This window comes from Aplidium turbinatum, chromosome 17 (assembly GCF_918807975.1).
Source record: "Aplidium turbinatum chromosome 17, kaAplTurb1.1, whole genome shotgun sequence".
NCBI classification, from domain to species: domain Eukaryota; kingdom Metazoa; phylum Chordata; class Ascidiacea; order Aplousobranchia; family Polyclinidae; genus Aplidium; species Aplidium turbinatum.
This window is the reverse complement of record NC_137488.1, coordinates 7904153-7928266: the sequence shown is the minus strand read 5'-3', so window position 1 is coordinate 7928266 and position 24114 is coordinate 7904153. Positions and strand designations below refer to the sequence as shown.

General features: G+C 37.2%; 1 protein-coding gene across 1 annotated transcript in view; it reads left to right on the top strand.

Annotated features, from left to right (window-relative positions):
• Positions 1–5528: 5528 nt before the first annotated feature.
• The window catches only part of LOC145786148 (uncharacterized), a 51617-nt gene continuing 33031 nt past the window's right edge, over positions 5529–24114 (top strand). Inside the window, exons 1-7 of the mRNA XM_082597799.1 lie at positions 5529–5671; positions 6058–6166; positions 7049–7314; positions 15553–15715; positions 17244–17477; positions 19421–19523; positions 20051–20270. Coding sequence (XP_082453925.1) covers positions 6158–6166; positions 7049–7314; positions 15553–15715; positions 17244–17477; positions 19421–19523; positions 20051–20270 — 995 coding nt within the window. The 5' untranslated portion in view covers positions 5529–5671; positions 6058–6157. The remainder of the gene's footprint in view (positions 5672–6057; positions 6167–7048; positions 7315–15552; positions 15716–17243; positions 17478–19420; positions 19524–20050; positions 20271–24114) is intronic.

The window sequence follows — 24114 nt, the reverse complement described above, 5'->3', positions numbered from 1 at the left end:
AATGTTTTAAATTTTATTGCAAAGCTTTGCATCTTCGGATAGCTGAAGATGTATGCTTTCATTTGATGTCAAGATTGTGCGTCTACGTCGATCACATGACGTGTTTTTACCGCGTAAATACGGGTCTGCTACTATTCGGTGAGTCCGATTCGGTGAGTCCGATTCGGTGAGTTCCTAACTTCTAACCCCTAACCTTAAGCCCTAAACCCTAACCCTAAAACGGCAATGATAATTAGGCTACGGTACCCGATAATTTTAAAAAAAATGGAAAAATCCCCCGTTAAGGGATCGGACTCACCGAATCGGACTAACCGAATCGGACTCACCGAATCGGACTCACCGAAACGGGCCATTCCGGTAAATACAACAGATTTGTGTGAAAAATGTCTGGTAATTTAGATTAAATATAAATTACTTCTGTTCGGGATGGATTGGCCATGTGACGAGAACGCGTAAGACGCTCTACTACTGTTCACATGAATACATTTCTACAGGGCATATAGGCTACACCTTGGCTACAAGTTGCAAGCATAATGGTGAGACTTCGCTCATTATTAAACCTAGTCCGGGTTTTGACGGAAAACTAAGTTACTCTTCACTCAAGCCTACCGCCCGCTTGAGTACAGCCTACGGTACATTTTTTACTGATGTTTAGTTATTATATATTTGACCTAACTAAAAGTGAACTCAATCTCATACATTTTCGGAAACTTGAATAATTTATTGATAAAGCTTTCGCCGGCGCAAACCTGGACTAACAACAAATAAATGCTGAACACGCGCTTTAAGCAGCTTCACTCACGGAAGCCATAACATATTTTTCTGTTCAATATAACATTTTGTGTGAAAAGCATTTCCGGTTCAAGCAGCTTCACCCATATATTTTTCTGTGTATTATAACATTTTGTGTGAAAAAGCATTGCCAGTTTAGGCAACTTCACTCACTGAAGCCATGACCAACAACGCACACGCATTAACAAAACAATATATTTTCCTGTTCAATATAATATTTTGTGTGAAAAGCATTGCCCTAGGCGCAGACTGTTAGGCGCCGGTCAAATAAGCGCGCACACTGTGGTGTCAGAGTATTTAGGTGCGGAGCACTGTGGCACCCGTTTATTTAGGTACTATTCCTAGTAAAGTCTGCAGATTGTATCAGCTTGGCAGGTAGGGCAATGCTTTTCACACAAAATGTTATATTGAACAAAAAAAATATGTTGTTTTGTTAATGCGCGTGCATTTATTTGTTGTTAGTCATGGCTTCATTGAGTGAAGCTGCTTTATCCGGCAATGCTTTTCACACAAAATGTTGTATTGAACAGAAAAATATGTTATGGCTTCCTTGAGTGAAACTGCTTAAACCGGCAATGCTTTTTACACAAAATGTTATATCGAACAGAAAAATATATAGTTTTTTTAATACCCGTGTTTGACATTTATTTGTTAGTCCAGGTTTGCGTCGGCGACAGCTTTATCAATAAATTATTATGGTCAAGTAATAACCACACTAAACATCAGTAAAAAATATACCGTAGCCTATATTCAAGCGGGTGATTGCCTTGAGTAAAGAATAACTTAGTTTTCCGTCAAAACCCCGACTAGGTTTTGCCAAAGCTGAGCTGATACAATCTGCAGACTTTACTAGGAATAGCATCTAAATGAGCGGGCGCCACAGTGCTCCGCACCTAAATATCCTGACGCCACAGTGTGCGCGCCTATTTGACCAGCGCCTAACTGTCTGCGCCTAAAAGACGTGGACCCGAGTTGAACCAGTGCTGCTTGATCTTGAAGCTTCTTTGTTCACGAAGACACGTGTTGAGCTATTGGGGCGGACATGTAATGTATGTATAGCAAATGAACAAACAACTTCTCAATGTTCTTTTTGAGAATAGTTATTTTAGTCAGTACACATTGTAACAACATAGAGTATTAAAACAAATAGAAATGCAATGCAAAAAACAGCTAAAAGTAGCAGAAGAACGCAATTGTCCATTGAACTACTTCAAATTTGGATTAAGTTTGCCAAAAACGTTTTTTCAACCTTTATCCTCAACTGTGTTTATGTCAAACAATGTCATGGAACGGATCTTTGCTCACATGTTTTGTAAGACAAACAATTGAAAACTTATAAATTACAAGGTCTTTCAAGCCAGCTTTTTGGTTGTTCAGTCAGCAAAGCAAAAATGGGAACTTTTTGCTTTGTTGTCTGAGGAACTATTGTTTCAGAAGCTATGGCCTCCATTTAAGATAACTATAGCCACTGCACTGATTATGAGTTAAGTTTTTCTTGCAGGCTGGACAGCAAACCATGTGCTTGAGCAATTAAACATATTAAGTTCAGCCTAGCGGTTCATTCCTACGTATATATGACATATGGTTTGTTTCATTTTTGTGATATAGGTGTAGCATGCAATTTGTAATATTTTTGTTGACAGCCTGTCAATTTTTTTTTTAATTATTGAGATTCTGATTTCTGTTTAAAGTTTAAAGAAAATCACATGTCAATAACAATAAGCTAAAATGTTCATCAAAGTTTCTTCAAACAGGATTAATTATATAAACATTCAAATGTTCAACATGTCAACATATTTCTCCTGTATTACAACCGTTTTATTAGCTTCCTGAATTATATCAAAGATGCTTTTAAATCTTTTTATTTCTACAGAAAGTTGTGCACGGTCTGGCACCGGCTTATTTTGAGGCTATACATACAGTACTTGCGTATGCCTACCCATACTTTGCTTTCTCAACATCAGGTGTTATAATGTAACTCTTCATGTAAGGCTTAAAATGGCAGCTGCAGCATTCCAGCTGTTACTGCTGGCTGTTCACTTTTTGCTTATATTCATGAAGGAACCAGAAAACTTATACCAACGTTCCCTTGTCAAGTACAGCAACTAGAAACATGCTTGCACTGTGAATGCAGCACTATGTCTTAGTTGTTGAGTTGATGGGATGGCATTGGCCGTATTCTTTACGATCTGCTACTATTTGGAGAATCTGATTCGGAGAAGTCAATTCAGAGAAATCCCAGTTCGGAAAAAGCCTTTTTTCGGAGAATTTTAAAATTCCACAGCAGCATCTGTTTTTTCAAAGGAATTAGCTTATAATAGAGGTTAACCAAGTCAAGTGTCAGCAAAAAAGTCTCAACTAAAGAAAAAAAAGTTATCAAACAGCATTTCATCATTAACAATACAAGTTAATTAAACAAACTCTTAGCCAAAAAAGCAGTGGCAAAAAGTATGTAAGTAAAGTGTCCACAAAAAGTCTAAAGTCTTGGCAAGAAAAAAATAAACAGTTATCAAACGTTATATGGCCTTCGAAACTGCCTTGCCTGTAGGCCATGGTAGGTCGGCTTCCACTAGCCAACATTTTTCCATTTTGTTGGTCAGGGCTGCAATTTTTGCCTTTTTCGGTGACGAGGTCACTCGACACGCGCCATCACTATTCGACAAACGCCGTGCCTTACGAAAAAAAAAGGAAAATAAAAAGGAAAAAAAACTGAGAAAGGACTAAACATCGTCAGGTCGAGGAACAATCGGGGGGGGGGGGGGCATCACGTGATGCAATCATAAGAGTGCTGACTTACGTAAACTTTCTTGCGCCAGGTACTTCAAAGCAAGGTCTAAAAGCGTCGCTTCACAAGAGAAACTCCCAAGGCGTCAGCGTCGCCATTTTCAACACTGCGGGAGAATGCTTTGATTGAAGTTCCAACACCTGGCGACACAACGGATTTCTTTTATAGTCAAAATAACCGAAGTAGGCTACTTTAATTGTCAATATGTTTGCAAGTTTGGATTTATGTCTGACTTATGCACTTGTTGTTCCAAGATTGCAGAAATGTTTTGCAATGTAAATAAAGAATACAGTAGTAGACAGATAAACACGGCTGCAACTTGACTTCCATTCACTAAAAGGGTTTCTGTGATTACGTAATGGGCGATTTTGCATTTGCATTCACAAAAGCACACAACCCAGCTGGCAAAACCTGTCGTTTTTACATTGATTCAACGTCTGCAGACGTTGAATCGAAAAACGAGAAGCGAAAAATATACTAGAGTAGTCTATCATGAGTCACAACTGCACTGTTTGATTTGTAGTGATGTAATAATACCAAAATTAGCGATACATACGCTGTTACGTTAAATCACGTTGAATAACTCAGGGGGAAAAGTAAGTTAATTTTGGGTTGATTCAACGTTCGAGTCAGCACAAATCTATTCAATTGTCCTGGCGGGTTACATTGCGTACCCAGACAGCAAAAATCATCATTTTTACATTGATTCAACGTCTACAGACGATATATTTTCGCCATAGGAAATAAAACAAACGCAAAATAAAGTCAATGTTTTGTTTGTGACAACAAATTATAACCTCCCCATTAAAACAGACATTTTTTGCAATTGTACAGTGTACACTGTGTATATTTATTTTTCTTTGTCGGAATGCAGATTGCAGAAGAAACAATATTGTGGAAATAAAATACAGTGACATAACCAACAAAAAGAAAAGGTGGCAAAGTCGTCATGGTGTAAGACATGAATAATCGTGAATATCAAGCTCCAATTCCAAATTGCCCATTCATACTTGATACGCATGAATCATTGCTATAGTCGATATGTCCGGAATGGCCGGTTTTGTTGAGTCCGATTCGGTGAGTCCAATCCCTTAACGGGGGATTTTTTTTCAATTTTTTTTTTTAAATTATTGGGTACCGTAGCCTAATTATCATTGCCGTATTAGGGTTAGGGGTTAGACATTAGGAACTCACCGAATCGGACTCACCAAATCGGACTCACCTAATAGTAGCAGACCCCGATATATCAGTGGCAAATGTGGCAATCGCTTCCTAAAATATCGTGATAAACTAACTTTATTAGCCCAGGCAAGCTTGTGGCTGGTGGACAGCTTTACAGAATCAGAAGGTAAATGTGTACCTCCTCTCTGCATATGAAGCAAAAATTTGTTTCGATGTTCAATTGACCTTGTCTTGAGCTGCTTGGTCTAGCAATGCGATGCTTGACAAGTCAGGCCACTGTTTTACATCATCTTCCCAAGTTTGTATCCTTTCCCTACACCTCTTTCCTTCCATCATACCTACTACTACCTACCAACTAGTTGCTACTACAGTACACAAAAGCAAAGCAATCTCTACACCAGTATTGTTCTAATATGCTTGTAAAACGCTTCACACATTAGTCGCTGCTTCTACCATTGTATACTTCAACAACACTTGGCATGTTTTTATAAAAGAGTTGTATGTCAAAGGTCAAAGAAGCAGCATCGAAATCTTTATGCCTAAACGTTAGATATTGTACCCCAAAATAAAATTTGCCGAGTACATACAGTAGAATTGAAAAATCTGCCATTTTAGATTTGATTTAGTGCTTATAGTTATACTGTATTCTAAAGTACAATTCTAACTTGCGACACAATCTTATATTGCGTTGTACACGACTTAAGTACGATGCCATTCTAATCTAATTGTTTTTATTTCAAAGTAGTATCATAACTTTTTGGTCTTACAGAAGATTTTTGCTTTACTGTGTAAATGAGATATGTAAAAAATATATGTTTTGCCGTCGTATGAACTTATACTTAACCCATGGTAACATTTTGATGACTATGAAGAATTGATTTAATTCACTGCTGCAGTGTCCAGTCTTTGCAGGTAACTTGAGTATAAAAGTCAATTCATTTTTGTTTGTAGTAAAAACAAAACTGTGACCTTTGACTATTTCATATAATTTACATTTTGTGTCTCTTTATTGACACATCAGCTTTTGTATCAACATTGCTTATTGCTATCAAGTGGGAAAGACAAACCTGCAATGTGGTGTTAAACATATTTTTAAGTTAATAACCAGAGTCCTTCTTAATCTGGGCATAAGATAGATGCTTCCATGTACAACTTTATACTGCTGCAACTTAGCCTAATATTTATGGACTATACTTTTCATACACTTGTGCTGCTTTTAAATTGAAAGATAATGCCACTTTTAAAATTATCTGTTTTTTTTGTTATTGCAGCTTATAGCAAACAATTTTATATTGCAGAATTATGTTGGGAGAAACGTTGAATGGATGAAAAAGATGAAATGGTATCTGTTGTATGGTGCTATTTTTATATTCAGTCTTCCGTAAAACTCTATCCCAAATGCTTGAGGTAAAATTTTTCATTGTTTATAAAAAATACTACTTTTAATGAGCACGGGACTTTATCTGAATTGCTTGGGCCATCTGAGAGCTTTTGTTGCATCACATGTGTGTAGTATCTTCTAGCCAACAAGTGTTGTGTATGGGCTCTTTGTTTTGTGTGGGCAGAGTGGATACTTCAACACTAACAGTTTCCCATTCAAATTATTCCCATTGAGCCAAACATATGTCATTTGATATGTCAGTCTTTTCAGTATTTGCGTTTTTCAATCCAAGAAAACTTTTGTTGTTCTAATTAATACCTTTGTATTTTCTCATCCGACCTTTTCAGGAAACTTTTAACATACAATGCACTTTTTGTTTATTGATGCGTCATCCACATGTGTGCTTTTATGTTAGTATCAAACCAACAGACCAGTAGTTTTCAATCGCTTTATACTCACAAACCCTATCACAGAATGATTATACAGTATAATATATATCCATCATGTGGACTCCTAAACGTCTAATCTGAGTTACTCTGAGTAACAAGCGTAAATTTACTTTAAATACTATAGCCTGTATAATGTTAACAAATTACAGTTTGAATTTTAGTACTTTTTATGAAATCAATATATACATTCATGGAGCAGTGCACTATATAACGTTTTATGCACCCCTAAGGGGTTGGTATTCCCCAGGCTGGGAACCATCATCTTAGATGTATTACTGATCAACAGATTTAATTTTTCTTTAGTTTTAAATTTGGAATACAAACTGTTAAGGCAAAAGCTGTACTTGTAAAAACGTTACCCCCCTCCCCATTAACAATACAAGTATAGTAAAAATTCTACAATATCTTTGAACTCTACGAGCATTTTTGCTTATTGCTGGACGTTTTTTTGTTTATCAGATTACTGAAGGTTCAGTAATGCCTGCTGCTGCTGCGTCAGGCCAGAAACCAAATTGCGTGCACGTGGAACAAGCTGTTCTGCCACCGAAGGATTCGCCATCTGATGATAGTCTGGATGCGCAATGTGCTTTGCATGCGCAGTATGTGCTGCAGTTGCTTCAACTTCAGCGTCGAGCGGAATTCCTCTGTGACATTACCATACACGTGCGAGATCGTTCTTTCAAAGCCCATAAGCCACTTCTAGCTGCTTGTAGCTTGTATTTCAGGTAAGCAACATTTGCATAAACATTTCAAGCAAGACGATGCTGTAATATTTGACCTTTTCTTCGTAATAATTAATTAATGAAAGCTGCGCGCTTCTGCTCAGCGGATGACAGAATACCTCCCTTTCTTGTGCAATTAAACGCCATTTATTTGAACAGTTCTAGCAAGTAACTGACAATAAAAAGAAATCGAATCGATTGCATTGCTATACTATACTATACAAAGCTCTTTTGACACTGTTTCCACAATGGTATGCAAATTTCATGACATTCGAAATTTTGTATGCTAATTTTTTAATCATACTGAATGGCTGTGTTAGTTCCTATGCTTTAAAAGCTCTTGAGAAAGTATGGGAAACCTTTCTCTGAGTGCCACCAGAAACCGCCCGTCTGTTGGCAATAGGAAGTGCAGCAGATAGGACGTTCAGTTTCCTGTTGGTCCACGCAAGCAGCAATACCTCGTTCCGTAAATCAAGAAGATATTGGCCTCGTGCTTGTTACAAGCAAAGTTTGTGCTTTATGACGAAGGGTAGAGATGTACCGATACCAATATTTTGGCCGATACCGATATCACTTTTTTAGACCGATAACGATATTTTGGCCGATACTTTAGTGTTACAAAAAGAAGCAATTTTGGTATTTGCAAGTAATTATATCAAATGCTAAGTTTTACCTTATTTGCATAAAACTATTAAAAAAAGCTTTGAATTGGCATATTATGCCGATTCAAAGCTTTTTTTAATAGTTTTATGCAAATAAGGTAAAATTTAAACCACAAGATCAAAAGTAAAACCACAAGATCTTGTGCTAAAACACAAGCCGTGGCACCACCGCGACTGACACAGTGATAAATTAGTCTAAAACCAAAAAATCCCCTAAATTCAAAATTAGTTGTGTTCAAGTTTGGCGCTTACAATAAATAAATTCCAAAATACGCCACAAAACCAACCAAATTTGGAAATTTATAAAGCAGCAAGGGGAACTTCAAATGGGCAACATTAGGTGCCAAAGGGGGCATTATTACATCATTATGAGTGACAATGGACGGATTTGGAAGTCCTTGGCACTTGAAAATTCAAGAATCCAATCCCAACTCAATGTTGTGTCATAATAGTAGGTTTTAGTAATGAAAGGCCACCCTGATTGAGAACTGGGGTATAAGGGAAGAAACATTATATCATAATTGGGGTTTCTGAAAAATTAATAAAGGGTTTGCGCAAACTTTCCAAATAGGCAATCATAATTGATAATAAGATGTAAAATGTAAACCAAGTCATTTGTGTAGTCGTACAAAAACTATTCGACAAGTAATGTGCAACCTAAGGGCGGTAGGCACTTTAACATACTGATATCCTATTGAATCGTCAACCAATCAGAAGCTACGCTGTTCATGACGTCATCAAGGTTGCGTTTCTCGGAACAATGGAAAAATGCAACTTCCCACCACTGCTATTGCTCTTGTTTGTTGTGTTATTACCAAAAAAAGTTTAAAGTAATAATCAACTCTCTGGCTGAATGCTGAAATGGCCACAATTGGACGGACAACCTAACATCTGATGGCTCGGGTTCGTTCAATTGGATATCAATATGTCAAAGGTTCTACCCCTTAGGGCGCTTGTCGTTTGGTTGAAAAGTTTTTGCCAGGCCAAGACTACCAAGGTAGCAAAAGTGTATAATTTTGCATCGTTTTTACGTTGCTTAACGTTTAAAAAAAACATGTAACTTGGTTGTTTTTAGTAAGCTGGTTCTATCAGTTTGTAATTTAATTTCTACCTTTCGTTGTAATAAACTCATCAAGCTTAAACAATGTCAGAGTAGGCTAAGTAGGCTGCGCAACAAACTCCCACAGCCACAGTTATCACCACTTGCTGCTGACAAGTCAAAGAACATCTATGTCTTTTGATGTTGCCTATTTGCGTTGCATTTTTGTGTTTTTTTTATAGTGATACTTGCTCTTCGCTATTTCTGTTACGTTTATATGATGTCACGTTATTATGCCGATTTGAGATATAATAATTTAATTCATGACGTTGTATGGATGAAAAACTTTTACAAGTTTTATACTCTGCTGAGAGTAAAAAAGAAACACAAATGATAAATATTGGAGAAATTGAGTCTCCTTACACAACTTAAGAATCCAACAGCGCAAAACCGCTGAAACAAAATGTTTCGTTTAAGTCAGGGGTTCTTAACCGGGGGTAAATTTACCCCCTGGGGGTAAATTTCACCTACCGAGGGGGTAAATTTACTGAATCATAAATTAAAGCAAACTTCATTTTTAAGTTATTAAAAAACTTCTTCTTCTTCTTTCGTTTGAGACTAGATCAAATTTCAGGGCAGGTGGTGGAGAGCCAGGTGAGTGTAGCTTCGTCCAGCGTTGCTATACCATGCGTTCCATTTGGTGCCTTGTAGATGGGACATTCGAGAACGACATGGTCAGCAGTTTGTTCCTCCGCGCCGCATTCGCAGGCCGATGAGGGAGCCAGACCCCACTTGTGCATGTTGGAATGGAAGCGACCGACTCCGGTTCGGATTCTGTTGAGCTTGACCCAAGTCGGCCGAGGGAGGTCCATACCAGGGGGGCGCGCCACCGGGTGGGGCATAAAACCATGTAGTTTGGTGTCGGTGGCGCACCATGCTGCACTCCAAGCGTCCTCCACGAAGTGCGCTGCGCCGACGGCACGATCGCTGAATGGTTGCAGCAATTCAACAGCAGCTGGCACAAAGGGGTGTCTTGACTTTAGTTGCCGGGGAGATTCCTGAGGTGGGATGTTGAGTTTTGCATGGAGCAAGTGGTCAGGATCCCCCGCCCGGCGAGCCAGGTGTATAATGGCTCCCTTTCGGCGAAGCTCAGCAGGTTGGATGCCTGCAAGGATTGGTAAATACTCTGTTGGAGTTGGGCGCAGGCATCCAGTCACAATTCGCAATGCGTCGTTGATTGGGCTGTCGATGAGGCGGGTGTGGGCACTGCGGCACCAGGCAGGGGTGCAGTATTCAGCAGTGGAGTGAACCAAAGCCAGTGAACCAAAACTTAAAAAACTGATAGTGTTGCATTCGATTTTGATTCAAATTTATGCTTAATGTAAGTTTTCTTTTTTTTTTATCTCCACGCAAGTAGACTACCAGTTTCATTTCAGCAGGGTAGGCTATGTGTGCTACATTTTCACAGTACACAACCTAATTAGAACTTCGACCACAAAGACGAAATTCGAGCTAGTAAGGCAAGAATTAGTCTTCAGCTAGACGAGTCACTGACGTGTCGAACTGTGCATATTTGTTGGTTTACTGTAGATATGTGCATGCTGGTGAGATGAAAGAGGAATTCTTGATGTGCGAAAGTTTAGAGACGACTACCAAAGCGGTTAATGTTCTGGAAAAAAATGATAGTTTCTTTCAAAATAATATATCCTGGAAACATGTGGGTTCACTTTGCACAGACGGTGCCCCTTCTATGCTCAATGCTAAGTCTGGCTTTACAACTCTGGTGAAAAAACCCGCACCGAACATCATTTCTACTCACTGTGCCCTTCATCAACATGCACTGGCAAGTAAAGCTTTTCCAGAATATTTGAAAGCAGTATTGAAGCATGTGGTTGAATGTGTGAATTTTATCAGGGCACGTGCTCTTAAACATCGTCTTTTCAAAGTGGTTTGTGAGCAGATGAGATCACAACACTCTGTTCTCCTTTATCACACCGAAGTTCAGTGGCTCTTTCGGGGTATTGTTTTGTCTCGAGTTTTCGAACTATATGGTGAAATCGAGATTTAAATGGAGAACGCAAATCCCCGATGAGTATAAGCACTTTGGCGACCACAAATTTATTGGTGCATTGGTTTACTTGACAGACATTTTTTCAAGTTTGAACCAGCTCAATATGCAAACTCAAGGAAAAAGTGATGATACCATTATAGATGTAGGCCTACATGATAAAATTTAGGGCTTTTAGACAAAATTAGATCTGTGGAGTAGAAAAGTACAAAAATAAATTTACACAAATTTTCCAACAATTGATGATTGAAAAGTCAGTAGAAGTCGCAACGAGATTTATGACCTCGAAGTCTGGACACGGACATCACAAGGGGCCACCAAAACGGTGGGGGTAAATTTTACTTTTTTCATTCGGCAAGGGGTAAACAAGACAAAAAAGGTTAAGAACCCCTGGTTTAAGTGAAAGAATCACTCCAAGCAACCAATGTTAAAACTTGCGCGCAAGAAGTCATGGGAGTGTGACGTATCAAAAATTTGAACAGGTTGTTATTTTTCTACATCAATGTGACGTTAGTTACTACTTTAAAAAAATTATATCTTTGCTTCTGTAGAAAATCAGCAGCAAACGTCTTTTTTTACGTGTTTAGTATCGGCCAAATTTTGCCGATACCGATACTCAAAAAATGGCCGATATCACCGATACCGATATATCGGTACATCTCTAACGAAGGATATATGAAATATGAGCCCACCTACTGTAATTTGTATTTTGTTGGCGTACCTTGTCACTTTATATGTTCAAACGCGTGACAACTAGCATTTTGAAAATATTTTGTAACATGATAATAATCCCATTAATTTTTTGCTTCTGCGTATGACTTATGTTGTTGAAAGTTACTCTTGAAGCTATCACAACAAGATCAACCATTGGCAGACATGACACATCAACAGATTAACGATTTACACGCCTTGTCGAAGAGAATCCATAAAGAAAATGGATTACTGAACAACAGCAGATTGCAGATTTTCTGTACTGAAACTTAAACCTTTTTTGAATGGTACATTTGTCTTAAAACTCACTTACAAAAGTTGACTTTGCTTTTGACAGTAAAGCTGAAGTTTAACCCTCGAGAGTCCAAACAGAAACTTTGTTTCTTGTGATTTATGCTGCGGCTAGTATTGGCCTCATAGACCTATTTATGCAAATTTCGAAATGTCATATCTTAGAAGAGCTTTCAACATGTAAACAGGCCGTCGCTCACATTACGTTGGCGCTGTACGAAATCAATAGAGAAAGGTCACTTTTAAACCTCCACAAAAATGCTACAGAAATTCAAACAGTGGTCTCAACAGACTGTCTCTGCAATTATACAAGCAATCACAACTGAGCTGCTAGTTTTCGTACTGGTTGGATCAATTAAACTGTTGACCAGCAGTCAATCACAGCATGTTATTCTCAATGTCTCAGTGTGGTAAAAGCTGTATGTCTTCGAAAATGTAGCAATCCGAAACTTGGACTGTGGAGATACTTGGATAAGATTTTCACGTGCAATCTGATTGTCCGGTTTTGGAAGCAAATAATATTCTATGCCTTCGAGGCAAATCATTTTTTGAAAGAGCGCAAAGATTAACAATTGCATTTGAACAGGTAGGAAAACGAAGCCATGTTCTTTTTATCTTTGCTTGAGTCATGGTGATTGTGATCTGATAAGTTTGAGGCCCATATATGTCGTAGACGGTGTGTATTAGTAATGTTTCTGGTATCAGCAGTTTGTGGTTGGAAATTTTTAATTAAGTTTAATTCTTAAACACACTATGATTGATTCGTGGTACTCCATATCAATAACTGTGTGTTTATGATTATACCTTCCACGCTTACCTCTGACTCAAAGTAACCCACTGTACTTTGTGCAAATAATAAAGTGCAGTGCACTATTACGTGATTTACATTCAAATCATTGCTGCACTGTCTTCAAAGGTCAATCAATATCTCTCATCATGTACGACGTACGTACGTATCAAGGATAAGTTACTGTTGTTTTTGCCTTTAACACACAGTCACATACGTTATTGTACATCGATCCTTCGCGCAACGGACCCTACTAAATGTCATAGCCACAAGTAGTGGTATCAAATTGCCAGCCAAGAACGCTATGCAAAGCAGCCAGATTGACAGTTCAACAGTGGCTTTTTCATTTCACGAAAATACGTTACCGCAGTCAGTCATACAAGGGAAATTCCCTTACGCACAGAGTCGGCGTATTTGTTGCGAAATTGCAAAACTTGTTTCTGATTTTAAAGATAAGTAATTGCACGAACTGGTTTGGCTCGATTTGAATACGAAAAAACTTTTATATTACTGAAACGCATTATGTATGATATCATGGGAAGTAGATAATTAAGGAAATTCCCTTTAATTGAAAATTTTCATAGATGCCCAATGCCCATCTAGTTTTTTTTTTGAGCGTTTGTGACTATGATATTTTGCTTTGGACTGTCAATGTTTAAGTAATTTCATATATCAAATATCCATGAATACCGTACTTTATATTTTATTTGGAGCTATTCCTTTAAAGTTGTTAACACATCCTAAGATTGGTAAAGGTAAGGGTGTTTCTTTTATGTCTTAGTGTTGCTTCTCATGGCACACCTTGGCATTTACCCGATTTTTTAATTGAGGTCAAGATTTTAACATACTCAAGGAAATTGTTGGTATAAGAGTGACTTCTGTCTGTATACGTTGAATCAATATAAAAAACACTGATTTCTTCGCTGGGTTGTGTCTCTGCTTCAGTCACTGTTAATTTAGTTATTATTGGTCAATTTTTTTTAAACTTATCAAGTTATAGCCTTGACTAATATATTATTAGCATTATTAATAGCATTGACTAATATATTTCAAAACAAGCATTTTGTATGCATTTGCATGTGGTAGCTTTAAACTTTATTATAACAAAAGGCTAATACTGTAAAGAAAATAGCTGCCTTCAAGCAAGGGCAGACCTAACTGCAATAGTATTTTAAAGCATGAATAATATCTTTTTTTTCTCACATTCATTCACAAGACACTTTCATGTGCTATGCGCATCATCACTTAACTTTAAAGAAGTTTCAGACATTGATGAACCGCTTGTCAAAATATATTAAAAACGACTATAATAAATTGCCATGTAAAACTCACGCATTGAATGTGGACTGCATTGTTATACTTCTATACTGCTTTGTTTTTGGATCCTACGCATTGCGACAACAATGTAATGCAAAATAATGGTTGTGAAAATGAAGCATAATACAAAAGCACATACAGTTTACTGTCTGGAGAAAGCTTGAGTTTGCTTAGTTTTACGTATCATTGTCCCGAGTAATCGTGGTTGGAGGGTACATTGTTTGGTTGAACTTCACAAAAGTAAAAAAAAAAAAAACAGTTTAATTACGTCATGGCCCACTGGTCGGAAAATCCTTTTCCAGATGATCGAGTCAAAGAATGTGAATATTAGTAACATGGTTGATTTGTGGTTTCTGTCGTTGTCAGGTGACCGTAGTGTAAATGAATGATTTTTGATTCACAAATTGACTTCTTTGCAAACACAAATAGAACATAAGAAAATTTGCTATTGTGTGGGGCTTTTTGTTCAAACTGTGTGCACAAAGCACTGACCTGTCGTATCTCACCTAGCAAAACTGTCATTTTTACTGACTGAAAATTGTCAAAAAAGGCAATCATCTATGGTATGAAGTGTTTTTTTATGTTATTCATGCGCCATGAGATTTGCATTGATTCAGTGCTTCTAGACATTAAATCAATGTCAAAATTTAGAGAATTATTGATTAAATATGTTTTAGTATTCATGAGCCTGAAAATATAATACTTTTGTTGATAATTGGCAATGGTCATCTTTTATCCTTTTAAAGTTTAAAAGCTTAAATGCGACTTCTTGTGGATACATCTTTGACATTCAGTGTGGTTTTTGTTAAGCTGTATATTTTTTCAATTGTATTCTGCTGATCAACCAGTTCGAAGCCGAGTTACCACTAATCACGCTATAAACACGCTACGTGCCATCACGCGCGTACGGTGGAGAGTCGTAGGTGTGCGCGTCGCATTTGTTAGGTAATGGGTGTGTATCTCTTATGCAGAAAAACGGAACCACATACGTCATCGTTGTTGTTGGGCTGTTTGTTGTTTCGCGTTTTCGCGCTGCATCGTTTTCTGCTTATATCTTTCGAGTAAAAAAGGTGAAATTTTTAACCAAGTATGCGCACTGATTTTGATGGTGTTGTGTTGTGTACTGTGTAATTTTTCTGTAGTTTAGCACTCTTGTTGGTTCTGGCCGCAATTGTGTCATCTTCATTTACGATGCAATTTTGATGATTGTCCAATACAATCATGTTTTGATGTCTAGCTTAAAGATAACGTTAACTTGATTGTGAAGCCATGCATAACTGCATGTTTGACTTTGATTTTAACAGTTCATGTCAATCATTACCAATTGATGAAATTTAAATGATCTCAACATGGGTTTATGTTGCAGGAGATTGTTTGCGGACGCTGAATCAAAAGAGTCAACTGCTTTGAATCTGACTGCACTGACGCCAAACGGCTTTCAAGTTCTGCTCGATTACATCTACTCTGGTAGTCTTGCCATAACTGCTGAAAACAGCAGTGAAGTTCTTTCAGCGGCTACTTGCTTGCAGGTGAGTTTAGTTCTCTTATCCCAGTGTGGTGTAGGTGAAACTCTCTAAAGTGAACCTTGGCTCGAAACATATCCTGGAGTGACTTGTATTGAAACGTATTTTTCTTGTTTTTGCTTTGCTTCAGCTTGCAGTGCACCTGACAGCCCTGTTGAGCAAGGGGTTAAACATCTCTGGAATAAGGCATGCTGATTGCTGATGGCTTTATTCAATAAAAAATGGGTTTGATTGGTCGTTTTTTGCATCAAGTCAAAAATGAGCACTTGCATGCTATTTCAACTGTTGCGTTCTCATAAAATATTTAGCAAGGTAGTTTTGTGATGTCACTCCACGCAAACTAGAACCAGTGGCACTACAGTATAAATAAAGTATAAACAACAAAAATTTCCAGCATTCATGCACAGCATGCCATACATTCTGGTGCTTAAATACAAATCCAGTTTCTTTCTCGCTTGTCCCACGAAATTTGGTGATATTCGCTTTGGATTAGATAAAAGAAATACAGATTAACTGCTGACCGCAGTCGAAATATTGTGTTTCAAAATTATAAATCAAACAGCATCTTAGGAAGTAATTTGCAATCACTTTTTGCCACATCACTGGTCGTCAGGGTTGAGTGCTGAATATGTCACAGCTTAGGCTTTCAATTTCGTTGGCGAATTGCCATATTGCGCCTGAACTCTCTCTTCCGTTCACAAGGCAACCAGTGCATTCTCGTCTGCTATGAAGCGAAGCTTAGTTGTGTGTAAAATCCCACTAGCGTGATGCAAAGCAGTGACCATTGGCTCACTAACGATGTACTGTGGAAGAGGCTTATCGGCCTTGCCAACACCTATGCAGCATTTAATTTGCATCTTCTTTGTGATGAAACATTTACCATATATGGAATGGAACTCAAGTATAAACCTTTCTTGAATGTGACCTTCCTGATTTTGTCAATGAACCTGTTTGTCATAAATATCACCGATTATCCTTTTTTCGATGGTTATTATTTGAAGTTAAAAGTGTTTGGTTTACCCTGGTGTCGATTTGAATTGGGAGAAGTGAGTTATCAGGCTTAATATTCAATTACTATAGATAACATGTGGCCCATTTTTCTACAGCAATATTTTGAGATAGGGATCTTGAAGGGAATTTTGAAATAACAAATTCAATTTAAACAAGAAATAGAGAGCCCAAAATGTAGATACTTATCTCATTTTCAGCAAACAAACGTTTCGAAAACTATACTGTCTTCTTTTTCAATTAAACATTTATATCACTGAAGATAAAACACTGTAGTTTTCGAAACGTTTGCTGGAATATGAGTTTAGTATCTACATTTTTGGCTCTTTATTTTTTCTTATTAGATTAACCAGGCGTTCCAACCATTTTGCTCCTAACAAATAGAATTAGTTTGTAAACCAGAAAGAACAGACAATGCTTGGATGAAATTGCTTTCTGTTCGTTAAAAAGATAGCATGCACTTTGCAGCACTGTTAATCGTCAACAAATGGTCGTTTGCATTAATGATAATATCTTGGTCTTTCAGATGACCAACGTCGTTGAGACTTGCTTAAATTTCATGCGGTCGTCGTTTCGAATGACAAAGAATAATGACTTGGCAATTCCCTCCACAACCACCCAAAATAGCAACAGCTTGCGGGGAGCGGCCATTCCAGGCTATCCCATTGGAAAGCATTCTTCTAAATATAAAGCTCCGACTGACGCGTTTGGCAGAAAGAAGTTGAACGCGAAAATGGCTACGTCACGTCCGGTCTCGCAGGTAATTAAATCAAGTTTCAGATTCTTGTCTTCGCCTTGATTCAATCTGATTTGAATATTAACTAGAAAGAATCACCATGTTTGGCGGCAACACTTTCCCAAAGTTGCTAGAATGCATAGGAATGCTGCACCAGCACACTTAGCTTTTCTTGATTGAAGCACTTATCATTTTTACTAAAATAATGTTTTGGATTGCAGCCAGTTAATTTGCGATTATCAGCATTCTCATTTATTTAATGTCCATTAGGCATTAGATTAGAGAACTGAATTAGCCTTGCTAGAAATGCTGATATTGTCACTGCTTAGCAGTTTCTTATTCAAAGCGATTTCACGCCTTCCTGAAATATAAGTACTCAATAGCATTGAAAGGATTTACATAAATCAAATAGAGATGCATTTGCATATTAGCAGTTTGAATGGCTCTCTAAAGTTTCCCGTTTCAATGTCTGTCCAGTACACTATAAAGTAAATCCTTTTCTAGCCAAATTTAGGAAAATTTAAAGAATTTTAATATCCCGTGCTGTGCCAGCCAGTTTACTCTAAAACATTTTATGCTTTCGGCTATTGATAAGCATCTTTGCAAATAGGTTACTGAGAAAGCGGTGTCTAGGTATGCTTGTGTAGTCATGACGGTTTGAATATAGAATAGCCAGAGGCATATATTAAAAGTAGCATGAGTTTTCAATACAATATTTTCTAGAGTTTGCTCAAGGTATACGGTAGAATAGCGAAAAATCGCCTTTTAATGGCTTTAAAATTCAATTTATTTTTTATATCAGAAAATTGATTTCATCAACATCATTCCATTAAAGATTTGACTTTTGATCAGCCAAAACCGGTTTTAAAATCAAAAATCCATCTTTCCAATCCTCTTATGTTACTGATGTTTGCCACTATTGTGTCAATGGTTGAGGAAAAAAATAGTGGAATTAACCAGTCTCATCTGGATCATTTGTTTAATTTTATTTTTACCAAACATGTAATACACTAGTGTCAGTGTGTACTACCATACATCTAATTGGCTTCATTGTTGACTGTGCAAAGCGATAAGAGTCTGATACCTCGTTATCGCCACAGTATAGGGCTACATGAAGTGTTTTATGCCTGAGAAAATTAGATCACAAGTTTTCGAGGTACAAGGGCGTCAACATCAATTCTCTTCAGAAAGTTGTTGTCGTGAAAATCCAGAAGTCATTAAAATCGCCTTTGGGGTTTGTTAATGTTTGAGTTTCATGATAAAAGTGTTTTGGTTCCTTTTTCAACACAGAAACACGACAATCAAACATTTCTCTTACGTGATCGAGGCTTTGATAGCTTACTTTGGTTTATTTTTGTGTTTGCATCCTTTGAACAGTGCTGAGTACAGCGCCAGCGTCATGCAGTGAGTTTTCAGTACATGTATTGTCTGACTCCTTTGATATTATTTAACAACTTGTATGGCAATCGATTTTAGTGTTGTGATTTATATGCCGCCCCTGCATTTCTATGTTGGCGATCGACACCGAATTTAATGTCAAACCAAATTCAGATGTAAAAAAGATAAGAGAATTCTAAGAATCTTCCTTTACTTGTTAGGTCATGCTTTCGAATTTCTGTTCGTGAAAATTTTCAGTAACTCAGTTAGGCTACTTTAGTTGATAAGGTATACAGCCATTGTAGTCTAATCTGTTTGATATTTTCTGAGGAATTGTTACCGTACCTCACTTCTGTTTTAATGGATAAGTTTTCTCAATTAGCAATAATTGTTGACTCAAATATTGGACTAAAACCTTTCTACGGGGTGCCTTACCTAATCAATCAGAATACGTTTTCTCGTTAGTGCTGGTGCAGCAGTGATTAATTGTAAGAGGAATGCAAGTAGCTTCTCAAAAATTTTGCCTTGTTTGGTATGGGTACTGAGACAAGCTCTCTAGCATTTGCAGCTTTAACGGACTTTTCGTTTAGGATAATCTTCAAATCCTTTCCACGGAAAGTATCAATGAAACGGAATTTAAAAACATGGTAGTGGATGCACAGGATAAACCTCCTCTGCTTATCAGCCAATCAGGTTTGCTGTGCAAAGCTATTAAAACAAATATCACCGTAGTTACATTGTTAGTAAACTCGCATGTTATGCATTAAGCTTGGTTATGATATAGAAGATTTATAGTGTTGTTGGGTGAGTCTTCAACAACTGGTGGGTTCTCGGTACATAAATTTGGTGACATCGGAAATACATATGACAGTAATGTGTTAAAATCAAATTTTAGTTTGTGGATTTAAACTTACGTGACATTGTATTGTATTTATAATATACATCATAAAAGGCACAATTTCTATGTATTAAAAGCCTTTTATTATATAAGATATTTGTAACGGATAATCGTGCAATGGAAGTTGTGGCGTTTCTCCGATTAACGTGAGACTCTCATAAGGGCGCTTTGCTTACTTGCTATTTACATACAAAAGCGATTTGCAAAATCTTTTTTTCATTGATTTAGCTTTTTTTACTCAAGCGAATGACAGCTTGACCGCTCATGCAAAAAAATGAGCCAATTTTTGTCTATCTCGAAAAATACTGTTGTTTTTATGCAGGCAACTTGGCATCACTTGCCACACGCGGGCATTTGCCGAGCGCTTCTCAATTGCAATCGGTTTTGCCTATTCTCATGACCAACCATCCACGGCAACCAACTCTAACGGAGGTCCAACGGATTCTTACCTCACGTCCGAGCGATCGCCATCCAACGTCTGGAACGAGTGCTTCTCAAATTAATTTCTCGGCTTTGAATCTGACCACTTCAGCTTGTTATAAGTATGCGAATTTAGTGCTTTGCTAACAAAAATATTCTTAAGGATGCTCTTGTAGTTGGGTAGAGTTACAGTGGTGAATACGAGCACATACGTATATCGGACTGCTGCTTGCATTTTTTCTATGCAAGCAGATGAGCATTAAGCTGTTAGGCGTCTTAAATAATACAATGAATATCTTGTTTTATTAAACCAACTGCAAAAAGTACTGCTAACTTACACGCTGTTGCTATTTTTTTTTTATTGTTCATGCTAACCTCATTGCGAAGGCTAAGCAATTTTGTACGTTAAATTGGAAAAGGTCTGGTAGTATTGTTTGCCGGTGGAAGATAAAAGGTCGTCATTAATCACATTACTGAAAGTAGATTACTTTAACTTAAGAGTGAACGAAGCGGTACACACAGCGTTAACCGTTCAATTGGATCACGAAGTTGGTATTTCAATCACTACTTTGCAAAAAGAAAACCTCTAGCTTTCGTTTTAGTTCATATTGGTAATGTCTTTTTGCTTTCAATTAACAAATTTGCGAATACATGCCGGCAGCCCGGCACCGTTCTAAAATGTACTACAGTATTCGTTCCCAGACAGCAAAATTTGTCATTTTACATTGATTCAACGTATGCAGGTTAGGGTGGCTCATTTTCCTTGATGTTCTTTAAAATTTTTGTCAGTTTGGAATAATGTTCCATTTTGCTCACTGATATTTGCAAACTAAAAATTTTTGTTGGGGGTTGACCTTTGACCCTGGTTCACCCAAGGAGAAATTCTAAATTTTTCTGAAAAAATGGTAAATTTCGAAGTGGTTTAGCAGTATCTGAAGAGGGGATTTCTCAAAATTTAACCACGTGATTTTGACGTTACTTCCTCTGTTAACTTCCACATGGAACATCTTCACCCTTCTCCAAGTCTGAGAGTCACTACTAGTGCATGCTTTTAGTGTCATTTTAGTTGATTTTACAGCCTTTTCGCAGTCAGTGAATCTATAACATATAGACCAACAAAAAATTTTGGCACAAAAGATGAGAGTCATTTTAGAGTATTTCAGGGCCCCTGATTCCGAAAATGCACTTATTTTTTTCGAATTGGCTCTAGTTTTCGAGATATTCGACAATGAACATATTTTTGAAATCGTTACTCAAAAGCTGTCAATTAACAAATTACTTATTTTCAGCCCTGTTTACCATTATAATGTCATAATTGCACTTGTCTAGTTCAATTGGTTCATATTGCATGAAAGTTTAAAACGCAAGCAAAGGTTGAAATGCAAAGAAAATGAAGGGGTGTACCAGCAAACATCTATAGGATTGGCCCATGATACAAGAGAAGGATCCCCAGAGGATACAAACTGATATGAATGAATCAACAAGTGAATAAAAAAATAACAGTTAACCTCTCAAGTACATGTAGCTCCACACAGAGTGAAATTTACATGCCGTTTGACTCTTTTTTATTTCTTTAAAAGTATTATTGACTCAAAAAGAATGTCTAAAAAGACATTACGAAAAGTAACTACGGACAAAGGCCAGTGTTTCGATCTTCAGATCTATAGATGTTTGCTGGTACACCCCTTCATTTTCTTTGAATTTTAATACTTATATGTGCCGCTAGAATCTAATTTCTTGTATTTTAGATCCATCTCAGATGATTGTTTTGTCCTAGCTCAGTTGCAAATTCTTGTCTTTTTTTCTAGTTTTTATTTTTAACAAATTCCTGCCATTTCTTAGCACAAATTCTCTTAAAAAAATCACACCTTCTAATAGGCGGTAAAACTACGTTTCGCTGAGGTCCAAATTTAAAACTTAAATCCAGTCTCATTGTCTCACAACAATCACTCAAGTTTCAAATCATCATCTCAACCAACACTTCAAGACAACTTTCACTTTACTACGCTGAAGAGATCGGAAGATCGAAACACTGGCCTTTGTCCGTAGTTACTTTTCGTAATGTCTTTTTAGACATTCTTTTTGAGTCAATAATACTTTTAAAGAAATAAAAAAGAGTCAAAAGGCATGTAAATTTCACTCTGTGTGGAGCTACATGTACTTGAGAGGTTAACTGTTATTTTTTTATTCAAAGGTTGAAATGAACTGTGTTTAATGTAAGGGAGACATAAATACTCAATGAAAACAGTTGTGAATCAGTAGGCCTACATCACAAGAAAAATATCCCGAAAGTCATGAGTTTATGAATGCAGCTTTATAAAGGTAGGCCTACTGAAATGGATACTGTACAAATGAAATTTTATTCTAAGCCTTTGCTAAGGCCAAGTCTTTGCTGCAAGAAGTTTTTTTCTGGTCTATAGGCTAAATAAATGACATATAGGCTAATAAAATACGCCTTTGACAAATAGGATGCTGTACAAACAACCCACATATATTTTGCTGCATGAGGCAACGCATTCTGCGATAGATGCAGCGCTATATAAAAACAAGCATTATTATTATTATTAGGCTACTTTGACATGAAGCTGGGTGATCAAGACAAGTCCTGGGTTCCTCCTAAAGTATGCATACATTGCACTCAAACCCGTTTCTGGGCTCAAGGCTAAGAAGTTCAGAGTGCCATGGCATAAAGAGAGCCGTGGAATTACCATGAAATTGATACAGTACTTCTGTTCTGTACGGTGAGTATGTTCGAAGGAAGTTGGAACATCATGTTTACATGGAATGTGCAAGGCAGTCATTGCGTGGACGTTGCTATTTCTGTTTTTTGTTTGCCCTCTCTTGTTTCAAGTGGTGATTTGCTTGAAACAATAGGAAAACGGGCATGACTGAGAGTAACCTCAATACCTTCAGTAATGTTTTGGAGCAAATTCAAGCTTTTTTCTCAAAACCATTTCTACCACCTACTGTAGGCTAGTAGTTAAAGATTTAGTTATCAAAAGTGGTAGCTGGAATCTTGACTAACTCAAAAACTAGAGCCAATTCGATAAAACTTAGTGCATTTTCAGAATCAGGGGCCTCGAAATACCTTAAAATAACTCTCACATGTCCTGCCTTTATAAAAAATTTTTTTGTTGGCCTGTGAAAATCAATAAACATCGTCAAATGATCCAAGAGACCGAAAGCAGTAGATATTTACAGTACTACGGTGACCGGTGCACAAAGAAAATCATGTCTGAAATGTGGTAGAATTCGACATTTTGAAAGTAATACACGTGTCAGTGTTCATGGAGTTGCTAATTAAACCACTTTGCTTGCTACAAGTTTGTGTTACTGCCTCTTATTGTGTCCATTAAGATGCTAGAGTGCATTAGATTAGAAGATAGCGAGTGAGCAGTTTCAGGGATAAGCGAAAATTCGATATTTTGAAATAATTCAAACCAGGTGAACCAGGGTCAAACGTTAATATTTTTTTGTGAAATTTGGTATAGGAAATACATTTACCAAAAGGAACAATATTACAAACTGACGAAAAATTTAAAAGAAAAAAAAATTTTTTTCGAGATTTTGCGCCAGCCTAATGCAGGTGTTAAATCAATGTAAAAAGAACGGATGTTGCTGTACGGTTTGTTTCCCAAGAAAACACTTAGGCCTGTAACATACCATACAGTAGTGTAGCTAATCGTGGTGAAATAGTATCATTTTTTTTATATTTGTAATACAAGTAATCTTGAAGGTCTTATATTAATAAATTGCTTGTCGAATATCACCTACCCACAACCTTAATATATTAACAAGTCTGTTGTGCTACACCTTGTTCGTGTAAATCGCGTCCTGCTGCTTTTACAATGACCAAATTATTTTTGAACCAACTCGCCAGTGAGCAAAGACCGTTGAATGAAGTATTTTGCTCAATTTTGGACAAGATTTATTTTGATAAATTGCGTAAGTTGGTTGAGGGTAACG